The following is a 27,922-nucleotide window of genomic DNA, read 5'->3' on the forward strand; positions in this document are numbered from 1 at the left end:
CTCCATACTTCTACAACTGTAAATGGAACCAGGCATTTCTAAGTAGTGTTTTCCCAGGAAGTTTGTACAGTTTATGGTCAGCCTCCCTAAAGTGATGGAGCATTTTCTCAGGTTCTTGTGCAGTCAGAATGGGAATTATGCCTGTAGCTTTAAGGCAGCATATACTTCTTGTTGGATAATTGTTCCAAAAGTTTTACTCGTGAGTCTGAACTTTTCTAGGGCATTATCTTCTATTTTGGTACAGTAAATAACACCCTAGTATGCTGGCAGTGGCACAAAATAGTTAAGAACTGTTAAGGAACTTTATGCATGTTCTCATTATTTCAAAAACCTTATTTGCAATGCCATTCATAAGGAAAGAAACAATGGTGCTAAGCGCAGAAACTGGTCTAAAGTGTTTTGTCAGTAAGAATTTTTGTACTGCAGATCTCATCAAAGTTCAGGTTGGCCAAGTGGTAGCGGTATCTATGCATCAATTTTGCATTGGTAAAAAGGTATATAAGCCCTGGAAGGAGACTTGCAGTGAAGTGTCTGTATTCAAAATGTGGTAGTTTACATTTGTATAGGCACTGGTTTGTAGCTTGCTCACTAAGGTGGTTAGATTCACTGTTTGTAGTAAGGTGCTGATGAACATGTTATTTATTTGTTTTTAATGAAAATATTAATTTGAATTTTATTTTCAGTCAGGTGAGGTTGAATTCTATCAGAAATACTCATTCTTTGCATGAGGACAGTCACTGCTGTAGTTAACATCAGCACAGATTCGGTGAAGTGGGAGGGCTGTGAGGCAGACAGGCGAAGAGGCTTTTCAAGACCCATCAACCAAACCCACACTGAAATGGTGGAACAGGAAGATGCACAGAGGCCATAGTCTGCCTTATGAGTAAGCTGACTCACTTCCCTAAATCCAAAGTGAAGTTTAAGCAAAATCACACACCTAGTTATTGCAGCTACCCGGAATGGGTTACTCGCTGTTTACTGTAGTAGTAATGGGGCTGTGAAGGGACGTGCAGGGGACATCAGTGATGCTTTCTTCCCCTTCTGCTTCTTGCACTTTCTCTTGTGCTCTGTGAAATCCTCCTGGAAGGCTTGCACTTGGCTGGAGCAGCCAGTCTGGAGAGGTCTGCTCAGGCCGGATTGGAAAGCTATTTGCTGCAGCACTTCTCTGCTGAGCCCCAGCTTCATTCTGCCTTCCTCTGGCTTTGTTTCTTCTATGCAGCTATGCCCTCCTGTCTGCTTGCTTCTGTTGGCCAGCTGGCTGTGCATGGGTATTCTTCCCCTTCTCTTCTTCCAGTATTTCTCTGGTGAAATCAAACTGCAACTCTTTGAGAAAGAGGACCCCTGTTCCTATGCCTTTGCATAACCAGAACTGGCGATACACACCAGGGCTGGCTGGGCGGCTGGCCAGCTCTCCCCCTGCCCTGTGACAGGCGTGATGTATGACTGCAGTGGGAGCTAGGGTCACGTTCCGTCCTCCACTTTTACTGTCCGTAGCTGTTGCCAGACTATAAAACACAGGTAGGTTTCACATGACAGGTTTCTGGCCTAAGATGATGATCTGCCCGGAGTGTGCGGGAGTTCTGATTGTGGGCTGGCTCCAGGACTGCCAGCCAGGTGTGCCGGCCCCAGCCTGGGCTTGCAAAGGTGCTTCCCCTCCTGAGAGGGGAACTTCATTCCTGAAGGCTGGGACCTGCCAAGTGTATCCTTTTAGCTAGCAGAGGGCTCCTACCAGGACAGAGAATTACTGATTGTAGTAAGTGTATTTTCAGTGTCTTTCAGTTTGTTTTGTAAGACTGCAGTGCAAGTGGAGGCTTGTGCCAGGTTTTAGCTTAGTTACAGTGCCACTTACTGCTTGTTCACTCTGCCTCCACATCTTTCTCACCTGGCTGCCTACCAGGTATTGGCAACCTGACTCACTGAGTGAAATGGGTTCCTGAGAAAAGCGGGTGTATTCCTAGTTCAGGAGAAGGTAGTTGTGATACACTGATTTTGCTTTGCAGGGAACGCCACAGCCTTGCTGGTTTTTTCTTTCTCTTCCTGAACAGTGTTGGCACCTTGGAAATATGCACGTGTGGAACAGCAAAAGCCTATCAGGTACGAGGTTTGTCATTACCTGTGGAAAACTAACAATAACCATGAGACGAGGGTGAGACTAGTATGGAACAGGAGCTTGAGGGATGTGGCGTCAAGTTCTTGTGGGTAGGGACAAGTTAATTTAGGGGGAAGGAGGAGTCGGCTTTTTAAATAACTTGTCTCTACATCTTTCTTTGCAGCCCTGCATTGTTGAGGCAGGGTGCTAGGATGTCCAAGTGCATATCAATCACGAGCTACAAACTTTATCTAAGAAAACAAGTTCTTTTAGGTGTTGCATTCTAACAGCAACATGGCCAAAGGAACAAAGGGTGAAGGAACCAAATGGAGGGGTTGTGACTTCCAAAACCCTGGTCCCTAGTGTTTACCTCTGACCATGGAATTATGTGACAAAACTCCATAGTGAACAGAGACTGTGAGGACAGCTGGCTTTCTCCTAGCCATGGCTTTTCTGTAGGTAACTCCTTAGGGAGCATGATTTGTGCAGTTTGTGTTCCAGCTCTGACAGAGGGGCTTCCAGTGTGTAATTTTGTATACAGTTGCTTTCACAAAGAACAGGTGGTTTTGACCAGTTCTCAGGGGGTTGTGCCCATGCAGTGTGCAGGCGTGTGCATGCACATATGCACACACATACGTATACCATTTCCACCTCTGCAGATTGCTGAGTATCAGGTCTGCCCCAGGCTCCCACATGGTGATGTATCACAATTGCACATTACCCGGAATTTTTATTTTTTTACCACGTTGTTATGACTAAGGCAGCCATGTCATGCCGTCAGCTTTTCATCGGATGCTGCAGCCATGGCACAGCCCTCGTGGCCCCTCTGACTAAACTGTGGTGACAAGGTCAGAAGCCAAGCAACAGCTCAGCATGAACTGGCTGACAGCCTGCAGGACTATGGTCTCTCAAAGCAGATTGCTCCCAAAGCAAAGGACAAAAATAGCCAAATGAGGAGGAGGGCACTTACTAGGTACCTTGCTAACACACTTAAAGCTAAACCTTACTAAATTGCGATGCCTTGGTGTGTTTTCCCAAAGCACCTAGTAACAGCCATCAGCAGCACCACTGGTTTGTTAAGTTGTGACTTCTCATTCCTTTGACAAGCTGAGAAAGCAATGTTGAGAGGAACTTTACACCTCTGCAGTACTCTGGCCAAAGGTGCTTGGTTCTGTTTGTCCCTTGTGCTGTCCTGCTTGCATCATGTCCCTTCTGTGGCTTTCTACAACATGGAAATTTCCACATAGCCACCTCTGTCCCTCCAGCAAGACTGCAAGATGAAAGAGAAGAAAAACTGGCTGCAGCCCTGGGTGAAGAGTGAGGAACTGACTTGTGGCATATTTAGCTGCCTAAAGGGGAGGAGCAGCTGTTTTCTTCTTTTACTCTTAGCCAAATACTTCCTATAAAACTCTGACCGTCTGTGTAGGAGACTTTTAAGTTCTGTATTCTGAATGCAGAGGGGGAACTAATGGCAGAGGTTGGTGCGGTACCAGCCTGTGACCTGCAGCCTGTCTTTGATAGAGCGATGACTGTGCTAGACCTGCCCCAGTCCATGGAGTGTGGCAGGTGCCTGAAGGAGCTCCTCTCCCAGTTCAGTGATGGACCAGCCGCTCCCATGGTCCTGGCTGTGCTCCATGGTGTAAGAGCAGGGCGCTCACGGCAGCATGGTGTTTGTCCTCTGCTTGAAGGTTACAGAGTCAGTGCCTTTATGCATCACTGGGACTTTCCTACTTGCTGCTGTTTACCCAGCTCTTAGACATGGGGAATTTGCCATAAGCTGAAGAGTCTGAGTTTGGCTGCTTTTCCCCAGCTCAGCCACTGCTGGTTTCACTTGCAGTGAGCCACCCACACAGCAGCAAGATATATAACAGGGTGAGAAAGCGTGGGACTGCCTTCTTGGGGTAGAATTTCCACAACTGGCTCGGGGTTGTAACCAGTCCCTGGCTCTTCATGCTCCAAAGAGTTGCTGTGAGAACCAGGTCTGCACTGGCCGTGGTTGGCCATGAAGTTCATGCTCTTGGCCCTGGGTGAGCAGCCAGCAGAGGCCTCGGGGAGCTGCTCAGGCAGGCTCATGCCATGCATTCACTGGCCAGTGCATGTGTCTGGCAGGCTCTGGGCCTGAAGGTCATGTAGGGCAGTTCATTGCTGGGTGGTCTGCTCCCCCACTGCCTAGCTGAGGCACTCCACAGGCATGTAGGATGCTCTGGCACAACCCGAGGGAGGCCACGGAGCCATCAAGTGCCTTGTTTCCTCCACAAAGGCTCAACCCATAGTTGAGCATGTGCTACCTATTCCGTGGCCTCATTCTGTGCTGTGCTGGGCCCCTGTGACAGACACCATCTGTTTGCTAACCTGACAGAAGCATCAGGGGTTCCTCCCTCTTCTGGCTAGGCCCCCTTTGCTGTTCTTGTGACTTGTCTTAAAAACCTCCAGCTGCGCTCCCCAGTGTAAAGGACCAACACATTCAGCTGCTGTCCGTGTTGTCTCTATCTTGTGCATTACCTGCTGTTTTAACTTCTTGCTGCTTGGGCACATCACTTCCCAACTTCTGCACATGCACAGTGACAGGATAAGGAGTGTGGAAACCATGCTCTGTAGGGCTGGTCACAGAAGGCAACCAAAGATGCAGGCAGCTTCCTCATTTGAGCATGAGCCTCACACCACAACCAAAGCCACCGTGGAGCATGGAATCCCCCGGCCCCTACATTTTGTAGGAACGACCTTCAGACTCCTCCTCTTGTTGCTGAGTGCTGTAAATATTTACCAGTGCTGATTTGGATGCAGATACACTGATGTGACACAATTTCATTGCATTAGTCCCTGTGCTCTACTGGAGCTAATAACCCCATGTTTTGGCCTTTTTAGCCTCAAAAAAAAGTTCCTGCCTTCTGCCACCTTACAATGAACTCTTACCAGTATCAGGAAAGCCACAGCTTCACAAAACTTGGACTGTCCCAAGAAAGTCTTGTAAAACTTTTTCGTTTCTCTATGCAGAAATGTATTTTGAATTTTTGAAAACATTGGTTACTTTGGAGCAATCTGTTTCCATGAAAATCCTGTTTATCCCCAGCACTGTTAATAAGCCCCATGATATTGCAAGGTGCTTCTCATAACTTTTGCTTGTTTGTCCATCCTGCCTTTTCTCCTGAAGACACAGTACATCCCTGCTAGTGACATGAGAAGCCACTAACTGTGGTAGGACTTTGTGTCCTGTAGGTCTGGGATGGAGCCAGCAATGCTGCTGGGGTCTTCGGTCTGCCATGCAGTCATCTCCTGCAGCTCCCTGCTTGCCACGTGGAAGCAGCATGCGGTGCAAGCTGTTAGCTTTTGCTTTGAAACTGCATCCACAGTCAGAGACTGAAAACGGCTAGCATGTTTCTCACCCTACTAGAGATGCCAGAAGCTGTCCAAGGCCCACTCAGTTGCGGCACCCAGCACCAGGTGTGGAAGGCCTGCTGGAAAACTTGTGGCCTGGTAGCAGGGATGGGATGTGGTGATCATTGACAGCTGTGGTAAAACAAAAGATCTAGGAGACTCGGGTGAGGGTCTTGCCATAAATAGCTGTATGCCAGCAGCAGAGCTCTGGTGTCGGTGCATCCCTGCGAGCAGAGATCTGAGGACCAGCTGATGGATGTTGGCTCGAAGTGGGTGGGTTTCTGCCAACCTGCATGAAAGGAGCAGGGAGTTCTGTCAGCACTGCTGGCTGAGGTGAGCGCTGTGCTTGCTGACTGTGCACAGTCAGTGCTCTTTGGAAGTGTAAATGCAAAAGATGTGACCTGGGACCAGTTTGAGAATGGCTGTGGTAGGGGAGGATGAGGCGCATCAGCTGAAGAGACAAGAAAAGGCTGATGCTTAGTTTGTGAAGCTGCAGGAACGCAGCTGTGAGGCAGGGCTCTGACAGACACGGAGGGAGAGTACTGCCCACGGGCTATCCAAAGAGGTCTAGGCTCTCAGAGGAGGGCTATGTGGAGGCTGTCTTGGGGAGGAGTGTGCTTTCCTATGGGCTGGATGTATACAGTGCAGTGAGGCATGTGGGGAGATGCTCAGGGCATGTTTTGCATGGTGCAGATGAGGTTGGTGGGTTTGAGCCTGAGGAGAGCTGTAGGTTTCTGTTCCAGATTGGCAGGGTGAGTTCAGAAGCACAGTCATTCCTGTTTCTGTTTACCAGCGTGTGTCTGGTGATTTCCTAAGAGAAGATACGAGCCTCTGTGCGGTCCCCTCCATGTGAGCAAGACATACACAGTCACAGCTCTGTGAAGGTAAGCCCTTTTCCTCTGGTGGGAGCCAATGTGATGTCCTCCTGCTGCAGCATTCATTAAGAATGGGTTCAGACTTGAGGTGTATCAGGGAAAGCAAGAGGCTGAGCCCATTGTTGCTTGCTACAAAGAGATAACTAGCAAAGGGGAAAGGGAGGCAGGAGGGCAGGGTGCTGGGGTCTCTGTGGCTGGCACTCAGTATTTCCCAGACCAAAAGCACTGAACTCCCTCCGCAGCACCCTGTGTCAGCTCACAGGCTGCCAGCCTGGTGGGCTTTGTTATTTTTCAGCCACCTGCTTTGCTGACTAACACCTTGGCTTTCTGCCTGGCTCATTCATATTTTACCCCATTTCCTGAGCTTTGAGGTGGTTTCTTCTATTGCTTTCCCTTCCAGCAGAACACTTACTTGTGTCTCAGCTGTTCCTTTGCCATTTTTTACTCATTACTTATTGTAACGTATGATTATCTTCTTCCTATATGTCACCAGCCAGTAAAGATGCCTTTGACCCTAGCGTTATACCAGGTCTGTATCTTTAACGATGCTGAGAATATTGTTTTAATTCCATTGTGACAGGAAGAAAATACAGAGGTCGTACTGTTTTTGTGGGGTTTTTTCCCCCACATCATGAACTTGATAACTGCAAATGTCACCAATTCTCTCTTCTAGAGAAAGGAATTTTCAGCTCCAATTGTTATTTCCTCTGTGTGTCTTTATTCTTACTGATAAATAAATACAGATATAGCCCTTCTTCCAGTCATGGAAAAATGCATTTGGATCATCAGTAACCTTAGCAGAATGTACCAAGCCTTCCCTGGTGTGCTTGTTACACTTGCTGCTTGGTGAATGTTGCCACTGCAGGCTGGGCTGAGATTATATCTGGATGAAAGTAGTTGCCTCTTACCTCTAATCAATGTAAATCCATGTCAGTGGAACTGCCTCGGGTCTCCAAGTGCTTTTCCTTGGGGGCTGAATTCAGCTGCCCTGAAGTGCCAGGGAATCTTGGGTGTGGAGGAGTCGGTGCCCCACACAGCACAGAGTAGCTGTAGAGCTCTGTGCTGTTGGGGGGGTCACTGCATGCTGAACCCACCTTGCTTGGCTCCATGCAGGTGTATCTACGTAGTGTGCTCCAGGTGGCAATGAGTGTCAGGGGTGCTAGAGATCCTGCATGTGTGTCCTACATCACGGCTCTTCCCAAACTATGTGTGGTGGGCACGGTCCCTCTCAGTCCCCAAGAGAGAACTGGTGGGTCACACTGCGCTGGCCTTCCCAGGACTGACGAGCTGGGAGTATGTTAAGCATTTGCTCTGCAGGGACAAGACTACTTGTGGCTCTTCCCATTGCAGCACTCGCACAGTTTTGCATACGCGCATGCGTAGGCACAGTGCTAGGTGACAGAAGAGAGTCAATTACTGAGTCTCCACACATCAATGCATAATGAGCTGTCCCAGCCTTCTGTCAGGCCCTGAATGCTTCCCTTGGATTCGCCAACAGCGAGCGTCACAGCAAGTGTACACACCTGAATTCTGTCAGTCAGCGCAGGATAAACTTTCTTCAATTAGAATTAAGTATCTTAGGAGCTCTGACTGCCACTGCTGCCCTCTCTTGGAGCTTGTTACCGACCTTCAGTCCTACCTCGCATTCCTTGTCTCTGTACAGTAAACGCCTCCATGCCCCTGACTCACCCTCGAAAAACGGATGTTTTGGACCATCGAGGCCGGGGCAGGCAGCTCTGGACCACACTTGCCAGGTAGTGGCTGGTAACTGGGATGGCCCTGTGCTGGTTGTGCACTGCTGTAACGTGCATGGAGAAGATCCCGTTGGCCCAACAGCCATTCCTCACCGTGTTTGGAGCAGTCTCTGAGAGAGACTAGCTCTTCCTTCCGCACACTTTGTGGACAACTTACAGGCACGGTGCCAGGCCCAAGCTTCCTGAAAATACTTGTCTGAGCTGATGCTTCTTGTGGGTTGTGGAGGTTGTCACTGTTGGGTGCGGTGTGGGACAGCACAGGGTCTGTTAGGCTGAGCAGCTAAGCTAGACATTTCCCAGGGAGTTGTAATATCTTTTGTGAGGGTAGCAGGCCAGGCCAGCGGTGTAGCTTTTGCTCCATAGTTACTCAGGGCTCTGCAAGGTGTGCTAGCACCATTATTTGTGCAGAGGAAGGAGGGAAGGAGCAGCATGTGTGATCGGTCCAAAGAGTGGTAGTCTGGCAGGCATGAGCTACACTACTTTAAAAACGTGATAATACGCATTTGATATAACAGAGCTAATTTTTAAAGCAAGATTACTGGTGGTACTCTAAGACCAACTGCTTTATAAATTTAAACATATTGCGCCTAAATGCATGTTCTTCTCAAACTTAACTCATTAAAAATGAAAAATTGCTTGTTGCACTGTTTTCTGTATAGCTGCTTAGCCTGCAGTTGTTCTCTGTTACTATCCTTTTGTTGTATATTAACTGAATCCCACGTTAGCTTTTTTAATAGTTTTGATTTAGACCTGCTGGCCTGCTTTATGGCCCAGAATACGTACAGCCTTTTATAAAAAATCTGGCATGTTTTGTAAAAAATCTGGCAACCTCCTGGGAACATCCCCTGACATATCGACACCTCGCCTTGTTTCTGTCTGCATACCAGCACAGAAGTTGGAGCTGCTCCCTTTTCCCCATGGCTGCGTATTCATTGCTCTAGACTGGGATCAGCAGCCTTTTAAGTCTGGATTTCTCCTTTTCAAACAGATGTTATGTATACTGGAAGCAGTAAGCTCATGATTATTTTTTTTTAAATATCTTATCAGTACATGACAGACAGACAGCTGCTACTGCTGAATATGGAGCTGGGACCTTCTGTCCTGAGCATCTTCTGACAGTCTTATGCTCTCTGTGGCCTGTGATTGTCCTTGCCTACATGAAAGGCGAGATATATTTTGTTCTATAACTACGGTAAAAACGTATTGTACTTGGACTGACCAGCTGTGACTCTACCCTACCTGTAATTTCCCTTACAGCTGCCTGAGGAGCCCTGAGGTTGGGTCGGGGCTGGCTGCTGCAGGCTGTGCGGCCGCAGCTGGGTGATGCTGTGCTGTGCCGAGACCCTGCCCCTCCTCTTGCGGTGCAGGGGGTAGGGGCAGTGGGCTCTGCAGCTCAGCAGGTCTCGGGGCTGAACACAGCTCACCTTCCTGCACCCAGCTGCTTTGTGCCCGCTTCACTGCTGCCATCTCTGTGGGTTATTCCAGCTCCTTGTTCTTTTCCCTCCCACCACCACGCCATACTGGGTGTGCCAAGTCCCCTCCATCGTGCTGGTCCTTTCCCTCTTGCCCAGGAGCACAAGGAGCATGCTCTGGGCTCCTTGCAGCCCCTTGTAAGGTACATGGAGGTGAGATGACCTACCCTCCCTTGGCATCAGCCTTGCGATCTGCGGAGCCCCGGCACAGACACAAGCTGCAGGTGTGAGCTCAGGGTAGGGGTGAGTCCCTCTGTGGAGCCAGACCACCTCCCTGCCTGCAGGCCGAGGCTGGTGCTGTTGCCCTGGTCCCGAGGGCCATTCTGGGGGCCAGGGGAAGCAGAGCACAGTGGTACTTGACTGTCTCTGATGTGGTACACACTGAACTATATAGTTAGGCTTAACCATTTATTGCCTTGACACTGATGTCTCCCCACTGCAAGGCTCTAACTCCACCAGCCTCGCTATGACCTTTTAGAGCTGAGGCTTGTGAGTTTTTATTGTCTCTCCCACTTTTTTCTCGCATGAAAGTAAGAGAGCAGAGCAATACAGTAATAAATGTTGTGTGGGTGTTTGGACCCGAAGTCATTGCCTCCTCTGCTCACCACATCCTTCTATCAGCACAGTAATACCGATACAGTGGTGACGTCAACCCCCATTTATCACTGTGTATTCCAATACGCTACAGCCCTTCACTGTGCACAAGCAGGCTTTACTCTTACTCAGTGCTGATGAGACCCACCTGCTTTCCAGCTCCTGTTCATGCAGTGTCTGCAGTCACAGCAATGATTTAAACAGGCCAGCCATAGAAGTGTTGGAGGGCTGAAAAGCACAGCTGAAAGGACAGAGCAAGGTAATGCCAATGTTTCCACCAACTTTCCCTGCTGCCAGTTTGTTACTGCTTCATAGCTGTGACTAAATATTTCTTATAGCTGATGTGGCCCATGTGCCCCTGCTGTCATTGCTATTGGCCTCTACTGGGCAGCTAGAGAATCCCGTCTCCCTGTTGCTTTAGCTTTGTGATTAGATGGCAGTGTACATTGATGATGAATTTTTTTCAAGAAGGCGGCTTGGTTTTGCATGTAACTGGTGGAGTGAGGGACTTCCGCTCTTTTTTGCTTGGGTGTAGCTATGACATTTATTTTCTCATGCTTGGAAATACCAGAATTTTTTAAATTTAAACTGAGTTCTTAATTAGGGGGTGGGGGTGGGGGCATGTGTGTGTGAAAGTTTAGCTTAGACCACATCCATCTTTGGCAGCTTATAGCACCATATTTCCGGATCCTTAACAAAAATAATCTTCATAAACGTCTGTGTCTCTATTGGTCCTATTTCCTATTCTCTGGTGTATTAAAACCTTGTAGCATCATTTTCATGTGCATGTCTATGTGAATGGCTAATCCACTTCATTACTGTGCCATCATACGCTGTTCCCTAGGATACTACAGGGTTTGCAGCAGTGGTGCCTAGCAGCTGCACAATGCTTGGACTTTTATAAGAATTAAGTAACTGTGTTTCAAGTATGCCCGAAGCTGTCTCAGAGTCCCCGTTTCACAGACAGAAATTGAACGAGGTAGTAGAAAGGATTTTTCTAATGCCAGACAGGGAATAAGTTCCTGCCTCTGCTCATTGCCCACTGCCATTCTTCCCTCCAAGTGAGCAATCACAGGAGCAGGGTGCTGACAGGTGGAAGCCAATGAGAAGGGTGCAACAGATGGAGAGATGCAGGAAAGGTAGGGGGTCTTAATCATACACTGGGATTGAGGCTTGTGGAGGGCCTGATTGGAGGAAGTTTCAGAACAGGGGCTGCTATACATCTCTCTGAAGCTATGAGTTCTTCTAGTCATCAAAGACCATGGAGACACTGCTGCAGAGCTGTATCATTCCCAGTTCTTCTGCATGCACATCCATGTCTTGTTGTGATGTCCTGGAGCACAGCCCGGTCAGACACACATCATACTGACGCTTTCTCTGTGCTCGCAGAGGTAGCAGTCCTTCCCCACCACCTGAGGTAGGAGAACTGCATAAGAAGTGAAGGAGATAAGTGTTGGAGTGATCAGTGGGCACTGGCAGGGGTAAGAGGTGGGACAGTGGAGTCCCAAGTGAGGAAGTATTGTCTCCTTGCTTCACCTAAGTTAGCAGATCCTACTACTTTTCTATCTTATTTTTGCTACTGTGCTGTTATTCAGGAAACTTCCTTCTAGATCACAATCTTGTTATGTTAACCTTTCTCCAGTGTGTAATGGCAGCCTCTGAAATCTCCATGAGGCGTCTTCCCGATGAGCTACTACCCAAGCTTGACCTTTCCCTGTTCAATCTTTCTGTCCCTTTGAATTGATGGTACTATCCTCTGAGCAGAGGAAGGCGACTAGGGAAGGCACTTTAACGAAACCACAGTCCAGTAGCTAAAAGCAGCAAAGACTTTCCTTGCATTGCTCTGTCCATTTAGGCATGAATGGGGGTAAAAGTGAGGGAGCTACAGAAATACCGTGAACATGAAACGGTGGGGGCACTGCCAGTCGGTCTTCAGAGCTCTCTGAGGGCCCAGCCCTTCCTTTGCTGAAGAAGAGGCAGCGAGTCTCCTTTCTTGGCCTTACAGGGTGGCCAACAGTGGAGCGTGACCGCAGTGCTTCTGCAGCAGAGCACGGTGCTGATGGCACCACCCGCCCCGCAGCCCGGAGCGTGTGCAGGGGCTACAGCTGGTGCCAGGGCAGGGGGGCCTGAGGAAGGACAGCAGCCACCCTGGGGACTGTGTGCTCTCTCAGGGTGGGAACAGGCAGCAACAGGGCAGGTCGCTGGCATCCTGAGCTGGGGGACCCCTGGATATTCTAAGCCCAGAGACAATACATTCTCAGTACTTCACAGGGAGAAGGACGATTTCAAAAAGCATGAATCATGTCCCCAGGACGAGTGACCTGTAGGACCCAGTGGCCAGTTCATTCAGCATAGCTCTTCTGTTAAATGTGCTGCAAGGAACAGGGCCCTTGATGCTAGGAAGTCATGAGCAAATGCAGCGTCGGGAGCCTGCCCGTCTCGAGGACATCTGTTTCCATGGCGCAGTCAGTCTTGGTGTGAAGTTGGGTGAGCAGAGTTCGGTTGGCAGGGTGTCAGGTCCCTTCCTCAAAGGAGTGAGAATTTGGAGAAGAGCCGTGGAAGGACAAGTGGGAGCACAAGGTGGGGTTGGACAGTGGACTGTGTCTTGGGAATCAGGAACTGCACCACCAGGAGTGGTAATGATGACGGTTAGCATACAGAGAAAACTTGGAGAACTGGGAGCAGAGGGGTCAAGAAAAGCTGCTTCCTCAAGGAAGCGTATGATGCAGAAAGAAGGGCTGGAGTGAGGGGAAAGAGAATTTCTGTCCTGCCACTCGCAGTAGTGTGAGGGAGAGTAGCAGAATGCCTGGGGCTCGTTGAGCTGCAACATGCACTGCGTCTGCAGGGAAAGATTGGCAGGAAAGGAGGGGCAGCAGCAGCATGGCTGCTCCCACCGCAGGGCTGAGGTGCTGCAGCCATGAGGTGTTTGTAGCACCTCCTGAGCGAGCCTTGCTGATCTCATCTGGATACTGTGGTGCCTTGAGAGCAAGTCTCTGAGCTCACATGGAGCTGCAGGGGCTTTTTGGTGGCTGCTAAATTTATTTTGCTTTCATTATTTGAGTAAGCCTGGGAAATTTTCAAATAGCACAAATACTCCCCATGTGGGAGAGGCCTCACTGGCATTCTGTCTGCTGAGTGACTGGATGTTTGTTGCTGGTGGTGGCAGAGGAGGCACAGGCACCCCAGGACCTGGGTCCTGCACCCAGGTCGGGGCAACCACCAGTATCAAGATAGGCTGGGGGATGAAGGAATTGAGAGCAGCCCTGCAGGGAAGGACTTGGGATGCTGGTGGATGAAAAGCTGGACATGGACAATGTGCACTTGCAGCACAGAAAGCCAACCGTATCCTGGGCTGCATCACTAGAAGCGTGGCCAGCAGGTCAAGGGTGGTGATTCTGCCCCTCTGCTCCACTCTGGTGAGACTCCACCTGGAGTACTGCATCCAGCTCTGGGGCCCTCAGTACAGGAAAGACATGGACCTGTTGGAGTGAGTCCAAAGGAGGCCATGAAGATGACAGAGGGCTGGAGCATATCTCCTATGAGGAAAGGCTGAGAGAGTTGGGGTGGCTCAACCTGGAGCAGAGAAGTATCTGGGGAGACCTTGGAGGAGCTTCCAGTACCTAAAGGGGGCTTATAAGAAAGATGGGGACAGGCTTTTTAGTAGGGCCTGTTGTGATAGGACAAGGGGTAATGGTTTTAAACTAACAGAGGGTAGATTCAGACTAGGTATGAGGAAGAATTTTTTTATGAAGGTGGTGAAACACTGGAATAGGTTGCTCAGAGAGGTAGGTGTTCCATACCCCATCCCTGGAGGTTGGACAGGGCTCTGAGCAACCTGATCTGGCTGAAGATGCCCCTGCTCATTGCAGGGCAGTTGGACTAGATTAGTCCACTTAAAGGTGCCTTCCAACCCAAACAATTCAATATCTGCACCAGGTCCTGCCAGGAGTTCTGGGTATCTTTTGGTGGCTGCAGCATGCTGCCCAGTCTTCACCTATACAACTTTCAGAGATGCCTCTGTGCCATCTAGTGCAGGGGTTTTTGCAGAGCTCGGGCTCTGCAGAGACACTCTTGTGTGTCCAATCACTGGCAGTGTTGCTGCTCTGTGTGGCACGTGGGCCTTCCCTGCTGTCTGTGCATCCTTGCAACTTGCTGCCAACAGAAACAAGTCCCAAAACCAATGCAGGTTGCTTCTCCAAAGTCTTGTTCCCGGGCAGCCTAGCCCATTTCAGAGTAGCTTGAGAAAACAGTGCTGAAATCTGTACTGGGTATCAACAGCCAGTACTCTGCAGTGACCTCATTTTAAGTCTTTCTGTGGACATCTGTGTGTTTCTGTAAATGTTAAATACTGTGAAAACACAGCCTTACTGTGTTGTGTGGCTTGAGGATCTGGTCTTGGAGCAGATGCTGTGGGCTGAGCAATCATTTGTATGTGATGCTGTTTCCTCATATTGTTGTAAACATTCCACTGTCCTCTTCTCTGAAGACTTTCCTGTAGGTTCTCTTCACCAAACTGCATCATGAGAGCCTTCCCCTGAAGTGAGTGCTGTACACTCTCTTCTCTGCCACATGGGAGGCTGTTATTTTTTCGTCTGGTGTGCCTTCCTGGAGTTGCTTAACTAGATGCTCCATGCTTGTTTGACCATGGGTAGGCCAAATCAATGAGTTCTCACAAGCCTTACTCATACAGACCCACAGTGACAGTCAGACTGTATTTGACTAATTCACTGTACAGATGTTCAAGCCGCAGCAATGTCACTTCTCCTAGTTGCAAGCCATTTCTAGTTGCAGGAAACCAATGAAGAAAAAATGGGTTTGTACTTAACCCAAGTGCCTTCCTGTTGCATGGATAGACTGAGGCTGCAGCCACTTTTCTGCTTTCTCTGTGCACATGCCACTGGAAAGGAGTAGAGATTTCACTGGCCTGGTTCATGGCCAGCTGGCAGGGCTGTTGGTCATCCCCTCCCTTAGCCCGTGGGAGTAGCTGAGATGACTTGCCTAAATTAGGCACTTTACTTTTAGATATTTAAATGAAAGCAAGATTGATTCCACCTCAGCCTTCAACACATGAGTAGGTGGCTGAGCTGAACTTTTAGTTGGTTTTTTGGGTTCCTTTTAAGGTGGGTTTTGTTGTTTGTTTGGCTTTTTTTTTTTTTTTCCCCAGGGCATCCAGTCTGAACCAACATGAGGAACAAACTGTGGCTCCAGAGTATTTCCTTCTTCCTTTTATTCCAGTGCAGTAAGTTCCCATATATCCCTTCCTGCCGTACACCCACATGATTTGTCTTGGTGGCCATTGGCACAGGCTGAGATGTGCATGGCACGAGGCTGCCATGGGACAGCAAGCACGAGATGGGGTACCAGGGGAGAGGGTTCCATGGGATAATAAGTTATGGCAGAGGCTCCACGGGCAGGATGCAGATGCATCTGGCTCCGCAGATGCATCAGGCTCTGCAGATGCAAGAAGATAACGCAGGTGGGCAGAGCTCACCCAGACTGCATACCACTCCAGGGAGCAGCACCAGTGGGGAGGGTGCAGAGGCAGTGCCTGCCTTGCATTGAAATGTCTCTCATTGACATTATAGTAGGATTTCCTCCCCAACCCCTCACCCCCTAAAAAAGACCACCCCACCTTTGCCATAGGGAAGGTTGTGGTGGCCAAGACCAGGATATCCCCAGGTCTTATGGCCACTGTTGGCAGGACAGCCAGGGACAGTGGAGCCCTTTAGTGCAGCTCTGTGCTGTGCCATCACTCCCCCGTTCCTGCTGGTTCCAAGCCACTGTGCAAGCTGCAGCTGACTCAGAGCTGACTTTCTGAACAGGTCAGCTGGACAGAAAAAGACATTGACAACAGTGTCTACAAAGAACAGGTGCAAGTTTAGCGTTTTGCATGCTGCTTCTAGGCAGAGCATTGGACCTGCTCCAAACCTAAATAGCAGCAAAGAACAATTCAGAGTTGTGTCTTCCTGCTGTACAGGATCATTGTGATGTCTGGTGTGAATTTTGTGTAACACAAGCCAGGGAATTACCCTGTACTAATTTCAGTGTGGACCAAACTAAATCTTACTGTTAGTAGTATTTGATTTTTGTTTCTGAAGCTGCCAAGGATGGACAAATCATCCTAGATCTAACGGGGCTTAGGACAATTAATTATTCCCTTCCCAGTAAAAAACTGTCCTCTTCTTAACTTTGTTAACAGATTCTTGCCCAAAGCTGCCCACTTGCAGCTTACCAGCTAGCTAGGAAGAGCAGTCCATTTGACTGATCGACATAACAGTGTAGAAGAATGCTAATTAGGGATACTTCTTAGCTTATCGGTACTTGCTGCGCTCTCTAAAGGAAAGCAATTTTTTGTAGGAGAGGAAAGTTAGGCTAAGGGAGAAAAAGTATGTTGTTCAGGACACTGGAACAAACCATGCTTGTACCAGGGCTCCCAGAGGAGCCTACTGAGGGCTCCCAGAGGAGCCTACTGAGGGCTCAAAATGAAAAGTTAAAACTTCATGAAAACTGTAGAACAAAATTCTGAAGTCAGTGTGAAACAAAAAAGTCAAAATGAAACAAAGTGACAACGACATAATTTGAATCACTTACAGTTTAATAAAGCCTGTGTACACCCTTGGGGCCAGCCCATCGCAAGCATCCCCAAATTTCTTCTGTTGCCATCCTGACCCTGCGGGGGTCTGGTATGCAAACTTGAGTGTTGCCCAGCACTCACACAGGGAGGGCAGCCTGTGCTCTGGTGCAACAGGCCAAGGAAGAAACTTTTGTGATGAGTGAACTCAGTGGCAAAAGTTGGACTTCATTTTCCTTTGAACTTACTCTGGCCTGGAATAAGGTGGCACCCTCCATGGGACATGCCTGTTGTACCCTGTAACTGTAAACAAAGAGGCAACTTGTTTGTGAGGACTGTCATTTGATCTGGACAGCAGAACAGGTGTTTCTGGTCCATCAGTACTTACACTGCCTGCATTCCATGGTGATGGTTGTTCTCTGCATCGACGTTTGGCTTTAACTGTAAATAATCAGGCACAGCGGTTGTTGAGCACATCACACAGGCCTGCTTTTATCTTATGCAAACAACTCTTCATAACACCAAGTACGTTCAGCAAAGGGAAGGTAGGAAGCAGGGAGTGCAGCTTCTCTAACCAGACAAGCGGCAGAATGACAAAGGGAGGTGAACTCACAACGTGGTGGTTAGCATCACAGGGTTTGGGTGCCTGATGGCTGTGAACTAGTGTGTGCCTGTCAGGCTGGGGGCAGTAGTAGGGGATGACCCATGCTTGATCTGAGCATGGATGTAACAACCCTGAGATCTTCCCCTCGACGATGACAATTGTATACGTACACGTAAAGAGATGAATAGTCACTGCAGTACGCATTGTTTGCAGCAGCATGGCACGCTGCATCTCCTACAGGCCTGCCTTTCCCCCTCAGTTTTTCCTGGTGCAGTAGCGGTGGCTCTGGTCAGCCCAAGATGCTGTCAGGAGAGGACTCGCCAATGCAGGCGTTTCTGGCTCCACTGCTGTCTTCCCTGCCTTGAAATCCAGGGGGATAACTTGTGTGTGTTATGCACAGAACAACAGTGCTTTTGTGCAGCACATACCAGATACTGATATGTGATCAGCGCTCCTGCAGGACCATTAGAAGAGCGTAAATGCTGCTTTGTGATCACTTTCAAATTAGCTGATTTTCAGACCCACAAATGTAAATTCTACAATTGCCTCTCAAGTTCTCCTTAGAAGTCTGTTTCAGTTTAAGCAATTAATAAATTGTGCCTGTCATTTTGGTATCAGGATGATTTATGGAAATTATAGTAACTACATTTTTTTTTTTTTTTTTTTTTTTTGCCAAAATTCCATGAAAAGCATATTCTGAGCCTCTGGAGCTGGACATGAAAAGTGTTGATGCTGCAGATATCAGCTGTAGAAAATAATAAGCAGAGGGAATGGTAAAGAAATTACTAAAATACCACTTTTTTAAATGCACAAAGTGCCACATAGATGTCGTAAAGTGAAAACTAGACTCACAAAGAACAGTACTCAGCTTAGGAAATGGTATCATTGAAATGTATAAATATGCTACTGTTTCTGATGGGGTAATCATGCCTCTTTTATGTGCTACGCAAACTATGACTCTTGCAGAAATAATACATCACTCTGCTGTAGTGACTGTGTAAGAGGGGACAGAGATAAATTTGAAAATCCAGCCACAGTTTGGGCATTGCCTGGTATTTTGGCGCGCTGGAGATTGATACTGTGTTTTCTCTTTTCAAACCTACAGCTACGCGTTGTGAAAACCTCACTTGTTTTGTGGACTATGTACAGACCCTGTCCTGCATCCTGAGGAATGACTTGGGTGCCAGTTTGTTTAACCTCACTGCAACATGGTACGTCTCAGCAGGTTTCCCTCAGCAAAGGATCCCTGGTTCCCGTGTCCATGGCCCGCTACACACCCTGGCTCCCTCAGCATTGTTTTCTCACCCGCCCTGGGAATACCTTGTCCCTTGTTGCTATTAATGATGGAGTTTCACTCGTGCCTGCTGGCAGGGCTCATGCAGCTTGTCCAAGCCTCTCCTGGCTGCTGTTGTGCCCCAGCAAGGTAGTGGGTTCAGGTGGGCTGCACGGCCCTGGGGAGCACCTTTCCTTCCTACAGACACTTCAGCGTACCTTTCCTGCTTCTCTCAAAGATGCTAAGCTGAGCAAATAGCAGGAAAAAACCCCGTATGTCAAAGTTCAAAGATAATTTTTTATTTGAACATGTTGCCTCTCTTTCTTATTAATTTCTGTGCCTGGTGGTTCAGCCACAGATTAGTCCAACTACAGCATGTGATAGATGTGGACTTGTTTGTTTGTTTTGGTGGGTTTAGGGTTCCCGAGGAAGATCCAGAAAATACTGTGGCTGCCTGCAGTCTCCTGCAGTTGTCTAGGAACAGCAGTCACACCCAGTACATGTGCACTGTGGACATGACTGAACTCCCGGCAGATACAAAGGTGCAGGTGGATGCTACAGAGACAGCTGATAGGCAACGCATGATTTCCAAAGGCTTTTTTATGGCAGAGAACAGTAAGTACAAAACTGGTGGATTTGGTAAATACTGTCCAACCTTATGTCTGTCTGTTAGGATAGCCCGGGCAAGGAGTGAGCGTGGCAGCTGGTGGTGGGGTGCTGTGTTTGGTGTGCACCCCTCTGCACAGAGCACTGTGCTGTATTGTTGCCATTGTAAATGACAGAAACATTTCTGCTTGAGGCTGAGCTTAGAGCTCACTTGGCCCCAGCCTTTTTGTGGGGAAATTCCTTTTCCCCATGAAGCAGTAGGTGATAAATTTACACCTTAGGCCAGTCTCATGCCTCCCCTATGCAAGTGTTTGTTCTTGGCTAGAATCTAAAGGGCAGGAGGAATTGCTTTAATTGCAAATGCCACAAATGTACTCACAGCAGTCCCAGGAGGCTCTTGCAGTGATTGCCTAAACCAACATGACATTGTTGTGGGTGGTGCAAGGTGTTCCAGACACAATGGAGGTGGCAGTTCCCTGTTCTGGGGCAATTCCTAACCATTTCTCCTGCATGACAGGAAGGCTGAGTGCAATCATATAGCTGACTTGGTGGAACGCGGGTGCGTTCTGAGTTGTGCAGCAAACTGAAGAAAAGGGATGGTTAGCCCAGCACACAGGTACCATGTAGGTGTATGAAAAAGTATTTTTCTACTTCTGAAATTCTGCTTTCTGATTCTTCTGAAATTAGTGTCATCTTTTTGACAAATGCCATAATGTTTCAAGAAAGCCCCTTGCCCCCCTGACAGACTATACATTGGGTAGTGGTGCTTTGCATGTCTTCCAGATGTCCCCTTGCAGAGATGCAGAGGCATCATAGCTCACTGACGGACCCTGCAGACTAGCACTGGAGTTCGGGCATTACTGCTTCTTGATATAAGAAAACACCCTTCAGGGGACACAGCAGCCTGCCTTTTAGGCGCTTACAACACAGGGTTTTGCACTGGATTTATGTAGCGTCCACTAGCCTCAGCTTTTTCTGTGTCTTTGTTAACACTGAGGGGTATTTCCCCAACTGTGGAAGTGACCGTGACTACACACGTCCTCCTATGCCATGAAAAGAACAAGGTGCTCTACTCTTCACATCTCCCAGGAGGTATTAGCCCCTTGTGCTATCTTCTCCTGCTTCTTAGGTGATGAGGAGGTTCAGAGACAGGCAGAAGGCACATTCAGAGAAATGTGGGCCTGACTTCGCTGTGCTGCTGAGGTGTGAGGTTCTGTGCACGGCTCAGGACTGCTCGGTCTGAGAGGCAGGAATGCTGTGGACATTCCTACACAGGAGGGCCCACCCCTGCCAGGGCAGCTTTGCTCTCTACTCACTCTGCATTGCTAGTACCGTGCTGGGCCACCTCTTGTGTGCAGTAACGTCATGAAGGGTAACACCATCCTGTCTTCCAGTCAAACCACAGCCCCCGTTCAATCTGACTGCTGTGTTCTCAGAAGGTTACAATATTTCTTGGGAAACAATCTACCAGAACTCTCCTTTCTACTTTTTGAATGAAGAGCTGGAATATCAGCTGCGTTACAAGAGAAGGACCGACACCTGGGAGGTGAGTGAGATGTCAGTTTATCATCAAGTAGGATGTGCTAGCAAAGAGGAGGCCAGCATAACCAGAACAGGAGCGCTGGGGAAAAGAAGGGGTTTTGTGGCTTAGAAAAGGTGTCTCTTTGCTTGCCTGGACTAAAAACAGGCAAAAGTGAAACAAGAATTGAGAAGCAGAAGCTGTTTGGAGAAATGCTAGATCCTGCAGGGAAGGCTGGTAGTTCCTTTGCTTCTCATACTGCCCTGCAGGGAAGGATCCCCAGGGCCCGGTGCAGTTACTGACCAGCCAGAGCATGGCCTCGCAGAAACAGCATGAAAGCAGAGGCGATTACTTTGCAGGGCTCCTCACTGTGCAGCAGTGAGGGTAGTCACTCCAGCCCTGAGTGTCTGGTGTTTAATCATTCACAGACTCAGAAGACTAAAGCTGTCCATGAAGACAAACGGACACTGGTGATCCTGCCTTGGGAATTCCAGGCGAACACTGAGTATGAGTTCCAAGTGAGAGCCAGACCCCGAGAAGACACTGGCTACCATGGGTTTTGGAGTGAATGGAGTCCTCCACTGACACTGAAAACCAGCCCTGCCGGTACTTGCTACCAGCTCTCCTTGCCCTTTCAGTTGGTCTGATGTCAGAGAATGCTTCTAGAACTCTATTCAAATCTAATTAATTAGCACAAATTCTAAATAGTCTAGTGAAGGCAGGCATGTTTGGCTTGCTTACGGAGTATGTAGTCCCAGGCCTGGGCTGACAGGTGCTGTCTGTATTGACCTTCTCACTGTGCTGCAAAGGCCACTGTACGGCACGGGTCACGGGAGGAGGATCTGGTGGGGTGGCTATAGGTTTGGGTGCCTCAGCAGGCGTGCAGCCTCTAGCTTCCTTCGCAGTGTCCAGGGTCCTGCTTGTAGCTTTCAGAAATGGGGAAGATGCAGTAAAGGTGCCTCCACTACTGGGGTTTAGTATTGCCTTCAGCTGAGGGGGTGGGGATGCTGCTCTGAGGGCTACATTCCGTGTCTGGGTTCTGATGGCTGGCCATGCTGGGCATGGGCATCAGGTTTGGTAGCCACCACTCCCACTCCACAGGGAGTGCACAGTACCTTGTGCACAAACATGCACCCGTGCTTGTCATGATGGAACAGAGGTCATGAAAATAGGGAGTCTTTTTTTCAAAGAGAGCAGGACGGGATGACTGTGGTCAATGTTAGCAGCATGTGCTGAACTTCCCTGCTCTCGCTGATCTGCAGCCCAAACTGAAGTATTATGTGGTGCTGTGGCCACAGGGTCAGGCTCCATTCGCTAATGGTTATCTGAGTTCCAGGTCTCGAAGGTGCTCCCTTCCACCACAGGCAGAGAGCAGCCAACAAGCGCTCATGTAATCAACACCTTTTCTTCACACATCTCTGGCCAGCTGCACTCTCTTTTCACTTCACGGCTCATCTGTGGAGGTGTCCCTAAACCAGGAGTCAGAAACACCAGGGGTCTGTGTCAGGGAGCTGTCTTGCCCCAAGCACGTTGGCTGTCAGTCTGTGGTACAGCCAGCCCATAAGGGCAGCTGATGTGCTGCTCCTTTCATTGATTCAGTCTTCTCCAAGCGTCCTCATTCAGACCTCATGTCTGCAGTGCTGGGCCCCAGGTGACAGTCTCAGTGTCCCCAGGAGAAAGTCTGGGGTAGAAATTGAGGGTACCTTCTCACCATTTCTTGCTTATTGACCCGGATAGAAATGCGAGGTGAGCCTGAATGACCTTGTCTCTTTCTCCAGCAGTGACACAGACAGCAAGCATGGGATGGATGCTGCTGTTTGGTGTTGTCGTGGCGATCACTGTCTCAATCACAACCTTTCTGGCCAAACAGCGGAGGTAAGAATGCTTCAGGAAGCTGGAGAAAATGCTTCTATTCTGTCTTGCTACAGATGGGATGTTCGCATGCACCCTTCTTTGCAACTTGTGTATCCATACACAGACCCAGCTGTGGGCCTGTGAGGGCCACCAAAGCATGGTCTCCAGCTGGGGCACTGCCAAGAGCACCTTGCTCTTCTCTGGGGTTCTGCTGCCGCTCAGCTGGCTCGGACAAGGCAATGGCATCTGGGGACTGAGCAGGGGCCACCCAGCCTCCTTGGGCTGTTCTCCTGGTCCTGGCTCTGCAGTTGCCACATGGGAGGAGTAGCCAGGGATGGCCTGCCCCTTTCCAAAGCTGGCACAGGCCCCTCTACACTGGCTGGGGGCTTGTCTCCTTTCACAGAGGAGCACGCCAGGCTGGTGCAGCAACGGGGCTGGTGCACCCCTCATCCACAGAAGTGCACAGGGCAGCATTCTGGCCCTTAGGGGAAAATGCACTTCCAGCACTTGGTGCTTTTCCAGGAAGGAAAAAATTAGAATCCCTTTCCTTAGTGTGAATATTGTGCACACAAGTCCTGAGGGCTGTGGCCCCACCTCCAGCGAGGCTCACAAGAAAGGCCATCAGACAGCTCTGACAGCACAAGGCATCCTTGGATCCTCAGCTCCTTGCTAATTTGAGAGGCCAGCGAGGCTGGGCAGGTGATTTCAGCTGCCTGAATTGGATCTGGAGATGCCTTGCTTTGCATCTGTAATGTGCGCTTAACCCCAAAGCCTTTCTCTTTTCTCCTCCAGCTTATGGAAGAAGATGACTTGCATCCCAGACCCTGCTCCCTTTTTCAAACCTCTTTACCTGGTACATAATGGAGATTTCAAGGTATAAATGGGCTACACGAGCAAGTGGAGCACATGACCAAGTTAAACTAAAGGGCCCGTCATGCTGTCCTGGACAAGGGATTCTCGTTAGTGCAGTGGGAGGGGGAATCTATCTCAAGGGAATTCCAGACAGCTCCAGATATAAGGACCAGAACTCCCCAGTGTCTATTCTGTGCCACAAAGGCCTTTATGTCACATCTGTGCTGCGTATTGCCTGTAGGTGCTGTCTCAGTGGGTGAGCTGAGCTCATATGTGATCTGTGAAGCCTGGGAACCTGAAGGCAGTGGACAAAGGGATACCAGAACAGTAACTGGGATTTTTCCAAAGCTCCAGTCCCATGTTGCCATCAAGGCCGTGGAGTAGACTTCGTTATAGAGCCAGATTTCCCACTCCAGCCTCTGCATTGACACAAGCTCAACATTAAGGCTTGTAGTCCTCTCTGAAGAGTCACTCATACAGATGATAGCTGTGCATATCGTCCTGGACAGATGGATGGAGCTTTGGGGGCAAATAAGTGCTGTGTGATAGTACTGTGCTTCCCTAGGAAGGAAGTGTCTTTGATTAACTGCCTAGCCCTCCCAAATTCTCTTCTCACTTAACACCAGCCAAGCTTGCTCATGTGGCAAAATGGTTTGCAAAGACTGCAGAGTGTGCTGGATTTCTCAGGATACAAAAGAACGTTGAGCATCCATAAATAATGGTTGTATTAAGCTGAAGAGCATCTCACAACACCGTTATCAAATTGTAAATGTGCTGGCATGTTGGTGCAGACATCACTGCCTCTTGCTGAACAAGTTCCTGGTGTTACAGCAGCACTGGTCAGAGACACTTCAGTGTCTGCTTTTTGTTTCTGCTTTTTCTTTGACTCTCTGGGAGAGGGACACCATCTGGGCCCTAATGATCTTCCTGTACTTTCCCACTGCTGCATGGCTGACATTTGCAGTGAGGTTAAGCAAGCAGTCTTGGATGGATGCCATTCAAGCTGACGCCTGCACTGAGCGTCTCTTCCTTCCTGTGTTCGTCTTTCAGCCCTATTATGGCTTGCCATATCTGCACCAGAGGGGTGCTTGAATCCCCTTGTGAGACAGGTGGCAGTGGTTGCTCTCAGGCAAAGGAACCAGGACCATGTGGACTCGGTGTGGGAATTCCTGAGAGTCACGGGCTAGTGCTGATAGTGGAAGTGAAAGCAGCCTGCGTGCCGAGAGCCATGCCGCTCTCAGGGTGAGGCCATGGGGTTCTCTGGTCTGTGGGAGTTACGTTCCTGCTCATTTCTAGTTAGGTTGTTCAGTGCTGCTGGGAAGGGAATGAGCCTCAGCTGCTAAAGCCAAGTTATTTCTTAAAAAAATTTGCAGATCAAAGCAGCAGTTGCCCACACAGCCACAGCACAAGAAGCCGAGGCAAGGGGTGTCAAGAGGATGCAGTGACATCACTAGCATGTGAACAGGCTCGTCATTTTTGGCTAGCAAGAAAGTGATTGATGTAGGGCCCGTTCAACTGCATCGAAGCAAGTGGTTAGGTTATGTCTGTGACAAATGGTCAGCAAATTGCAATAGTAATGCTCTGCAGACAACAGTCCTGGACTGGGTAGGAAGCAGTGAAAATGTTAGAGGAAAAGTTAAGACATAAAAAGTGAAGGGAAAGCAGAGGAAAGTTGTTTACGCTTGTGTGTACATGTGTCTTTAGATTCATGTTGGGTGGGAGTTTGCAAAGAGCAGTCAAGAGGGAGTAGGAAATAGTCTGCCTGCTCAGTTCTAAGAAAGGGATTTCCTGCTGTTTCTTCAAATAGTCTTTTGCCCTTTAGGTGTCTTTCTGTCCATTAGGGCTTTAATAAGTTCTTTGTAGCTTAGTTTAAAAATAAATTAAAATATACTTGCTGCTTCCTGCTGTAATTAAGATTTTTCCATGCTCTGTGTCAGAGGGTAATAAGCTGTGTCAAGTTGTTCGTTTCCCAAATACTTTGCTCATGTCTAGTTATGGTGAGTGCATTTTGGGGCAGGAGGCTGATAAGATTAAGGCTGTGGCAACACCCAGCTCTCATGAAGCACTCTGTCAGAAGCCTTCACACTGTTTATGAAGCTCAGCATTGTTACCTATTTTATATGCAGGAGAAAGTGGTGCACTTAGAAGAGCCTTGGCACAGCCCAGCTGTTAGGCAAGTGTCAGACAGGGAGCAGAACCAAGTCTTGAGCCTGTGCTGTGTCCAGCTGCTGGGCTATAGAATCCTCTGGTAGGACTTACTGGCATTCCTTAGTGGCACATGCCTAAAGTTTTCTGTGATCTGGGTGTCTGATTCAGTGACTTCTTCAAAAAGAACAGAAACTTTTACATTGCTCTTAGGTCAGAGATGCCTTTACTTGCAGATATGGCTGAATGCACAAGGCTTGTGATCTAGAGATAATGCATGGCACAGGGCAGAATGTAATACTACTGGTGACACAGAAAGGCAAGATTCAGTATGCGGCACTCCCTAATCACCTGAGCGAGTGTTATCTGCAGCAGGCAGTGGCTACAGCTTTTGGAGGTTCCCATCCCCTGCCTACCCCCCTGCTTCCTTCTTGTCACTGTGAGAGAAAAGGCTGGTATGGGGCAAGGCATACAGAATCCCAGGGAACTGAGGTATGTGATGGAGCAGGGCTATCTGTGTGTTGGCTGGAGATGCAGCACATAAGGAAGGACAATCAGCTTCTCCCCCGGAGAAGCAGTGTCCAAGACAAGAGAGCAGGGACCCTTGGTGTCTTGGGCTGGGACCTCAGACTGATGCACGAAGGAGTGCTGCTGTGGGCACTGGCATTCTTTGCAGCATAAAGAAACCTGCAAAGCCATGCAAACCCCTCAAAGCTAATTATTTTCAATTATTTTGAGTCAGTTCTGCTGCAGCTGCCTGTGTCTGGTAATAGCAGCATCTCATACCCTGCTGTTTTGGAGGAGTCAGAGTTTGACTTTGCCTCTAAAAGCATGAGAACTTTGGTCATTTCTGTGGAGCCTTAATGATAGCAATGATAGAACCTGATTGTACTAATCTCTCTCTCCCTCCGTCCTTTTATGCAGAAGTGGGTTGGTGCCTCACACACAAAAATGACCCTCAATTTCTTTGAATGGGGAATAGTCCTTCCAGAGGTCCTAGAAGTTTACACCGTGCATCCTTCCAACAGTACCTCACAGGAGGAGCTGCGCGAGCTGAAAAAAGATCTGCCTTGCAAGCCCTGTGTGTCTTGCCTAACTACCCCGGGTCAGGATAGCCAGTCCCTGCTGTCTAGCACGAACAGTAGCAGTGTGACTCAGGACCAGTCATACGGGCACTTGTCCATTGACACTGTGACTGTGGCTGATGAATTTACACCTTGTAACTGCCCGTGCAACTGTAACCGTGTGTACAGAGGACATGAGCATACCGGTGAGGAAGATAACAGTGCTGGAGAAACTGGTTACCCCAGGGTTAACGTTGACGATGAAGACAGAAGGACATCCAGTGGCTTGCACCTGGCTGACCTGAGCATGCAGGACAGAATACTTGCTTCAGGCTCTGTGTCCACAGACCACCTGGGGAGTGCAAGTGTCCCAGCCCACCAGCAAGTAGAAGGGGCTTTGGAAGGAGGGGTGGGGAGCATCCTAGAAGCACTTTGCTTGCAGCCTGATCAGTGGGATTTGGAAAACGCAGGTTCCCTACCTTCTCCTGATGGTGAGAGTGTTTCCTACAGTGAAGGCTCCTATGACTTCTTCCCTCACATTGCAAGGCCCGGTGATAGTTACCCGATGATCTGCGTAGATTTGGACACTATTGACAGTGGCTTTGTGGACTCGGACTGCGGGAGTCCAGTTGACTGTGAATTTGAGCAAAACAGTCCTCTTGAGCGGGAGGGGGAAGACTTTCCACGGAGCTACGTCAAGCAGTGGGTCTCCTGTCGCTCTGACAGCCCTGTCAGTGGGACACAGACAAACTAAGGACTTGATGTTGCCTTGCAGAGTGTAGGACCTTTTCCATACTGCGCCAGAAGTGGAGTGTTAGCAAAATTCAAGAGAGAAACAGTTTATTTTATGTAAGCCTTATTGCATACAACTGAAGACTGTTAGGTCCATAGAAATATATGCCTACTTCTATTGCCAGTTATCCTGTTAATGTTTCAAACTTGATGCATGACTGGCTTTTTTTTTTTTAGAATTTTAGGTCAAACCCTTTATAATAGCAGAAAAAGCAACTGTACCTTGAAAATTACCCTTTGGCTTATGTAGATGTGCAAATTTTTTGACAGCAACCTTATAAAGAGTACAAAACTTTAAATTATTTTCCCTGGTATTCTCACATGACTTGAGATTTTGGGTGTACGTGGAGTCTTAGAAGCATAACCTGTGGCAAGCATGTTTGTTACATTAAAGTTCCCCTATGCTTTCCAAGCAACACAGGTGGTGTTACTTTTCCTACTAATGTCTTTGGCTCTTTAAGCCCAGCTGTAACAGTTTGTTAA

At 48.7% G+C, this 27,922-nt stretch overlaps 1 protein-coding gene across 4 annotated transcripts; it reads left to right on the forward strand.

Moving 5' to 3' along the window:
* The first annotated feature begins 88 nt into the window (after positions 1-88).
* Positions 89-27,855, forward strand: IL21R (interleukin 21 receptor). Of its 4 annotated transcripts, XM_056334079.1 has the most exons (10): positions 89-6,348; positions 10,319-10,418; positions 15,324-15,398; positions 18,440-18,545; positions 19,026-19,222; positions 20,608-20,759; positions 21,161-21,338; positions 22,511-22,607; positions 23,379-23,460; positions 26,508-27,855. In XM_056334079.1, the coding sequence occupies exons 3-10, from the start codon at positions 15,344-15,346 to the stop codon at positions 27,399-27,401; spliced, it is 1,761 nt and encodes a 586-aa protein (XP_056190054.1). In that variant the 5' UTR covers positions 89-6,348; positions 10,319-10,418; positions 15,324-15,343; the 3' UTR covers positions 27,402-27,855. The 4 variants fall into 4 exon arrangements, with proteins under 4 accessions (XP_056190054.1, XP_056190053.1, XP_056190055.1 ...); XM_056334078.1 differs by lacking the exon at positions 10,319-10,418; XM_056334080.1 differs by lacking the exon at positions 89-6,348 and having other exon boundaries at positions 6,875-10,418; positions 22,514-22,607.
* The last annotated feature ends 67 nt before the right edge of the window (positions 27,856-27,922 follow it).

The sequence above is a fragment of the Falco biarmicus genome, chromosome 4, assembly GCF_023638135.1.
Source record: "Falco biarmicus isolate bFalBia1 chromosome 4, bFalBia1.pri, whole genome shotgun sequence".
Classification (NCBI taxonomy): Eukaryota; Metazoa; Chordata; class Aves; order Falconiformes; family Falconidae; genus Falco; species Falco biarmicus.

Bases quoted from the DNA above. Each gene is read 5' to 3' on its own strand.
- IL21R (XM_056334079.1), top strand. From the start codon at position 15,344: ATGAGGAACAAACTGTGGCTCCAGAGTATTTCCTTCTTCCTTTTATTC. The intron at 15,399-18,439 runs GTAAGTTCCCAT...TCAAACCTACAG, and splicing joins CTTCCTTTTATTCCAGTGCA to CTACGCGTTGTGAAAACCTC. The intron at 18,546-19,025 runs GTACGTCTCAGC...TGGTGGGTTTAG, and splicing joins TTTAACCTCACTGCAACATG to GGTTCCCGAGGAAGATCCAG.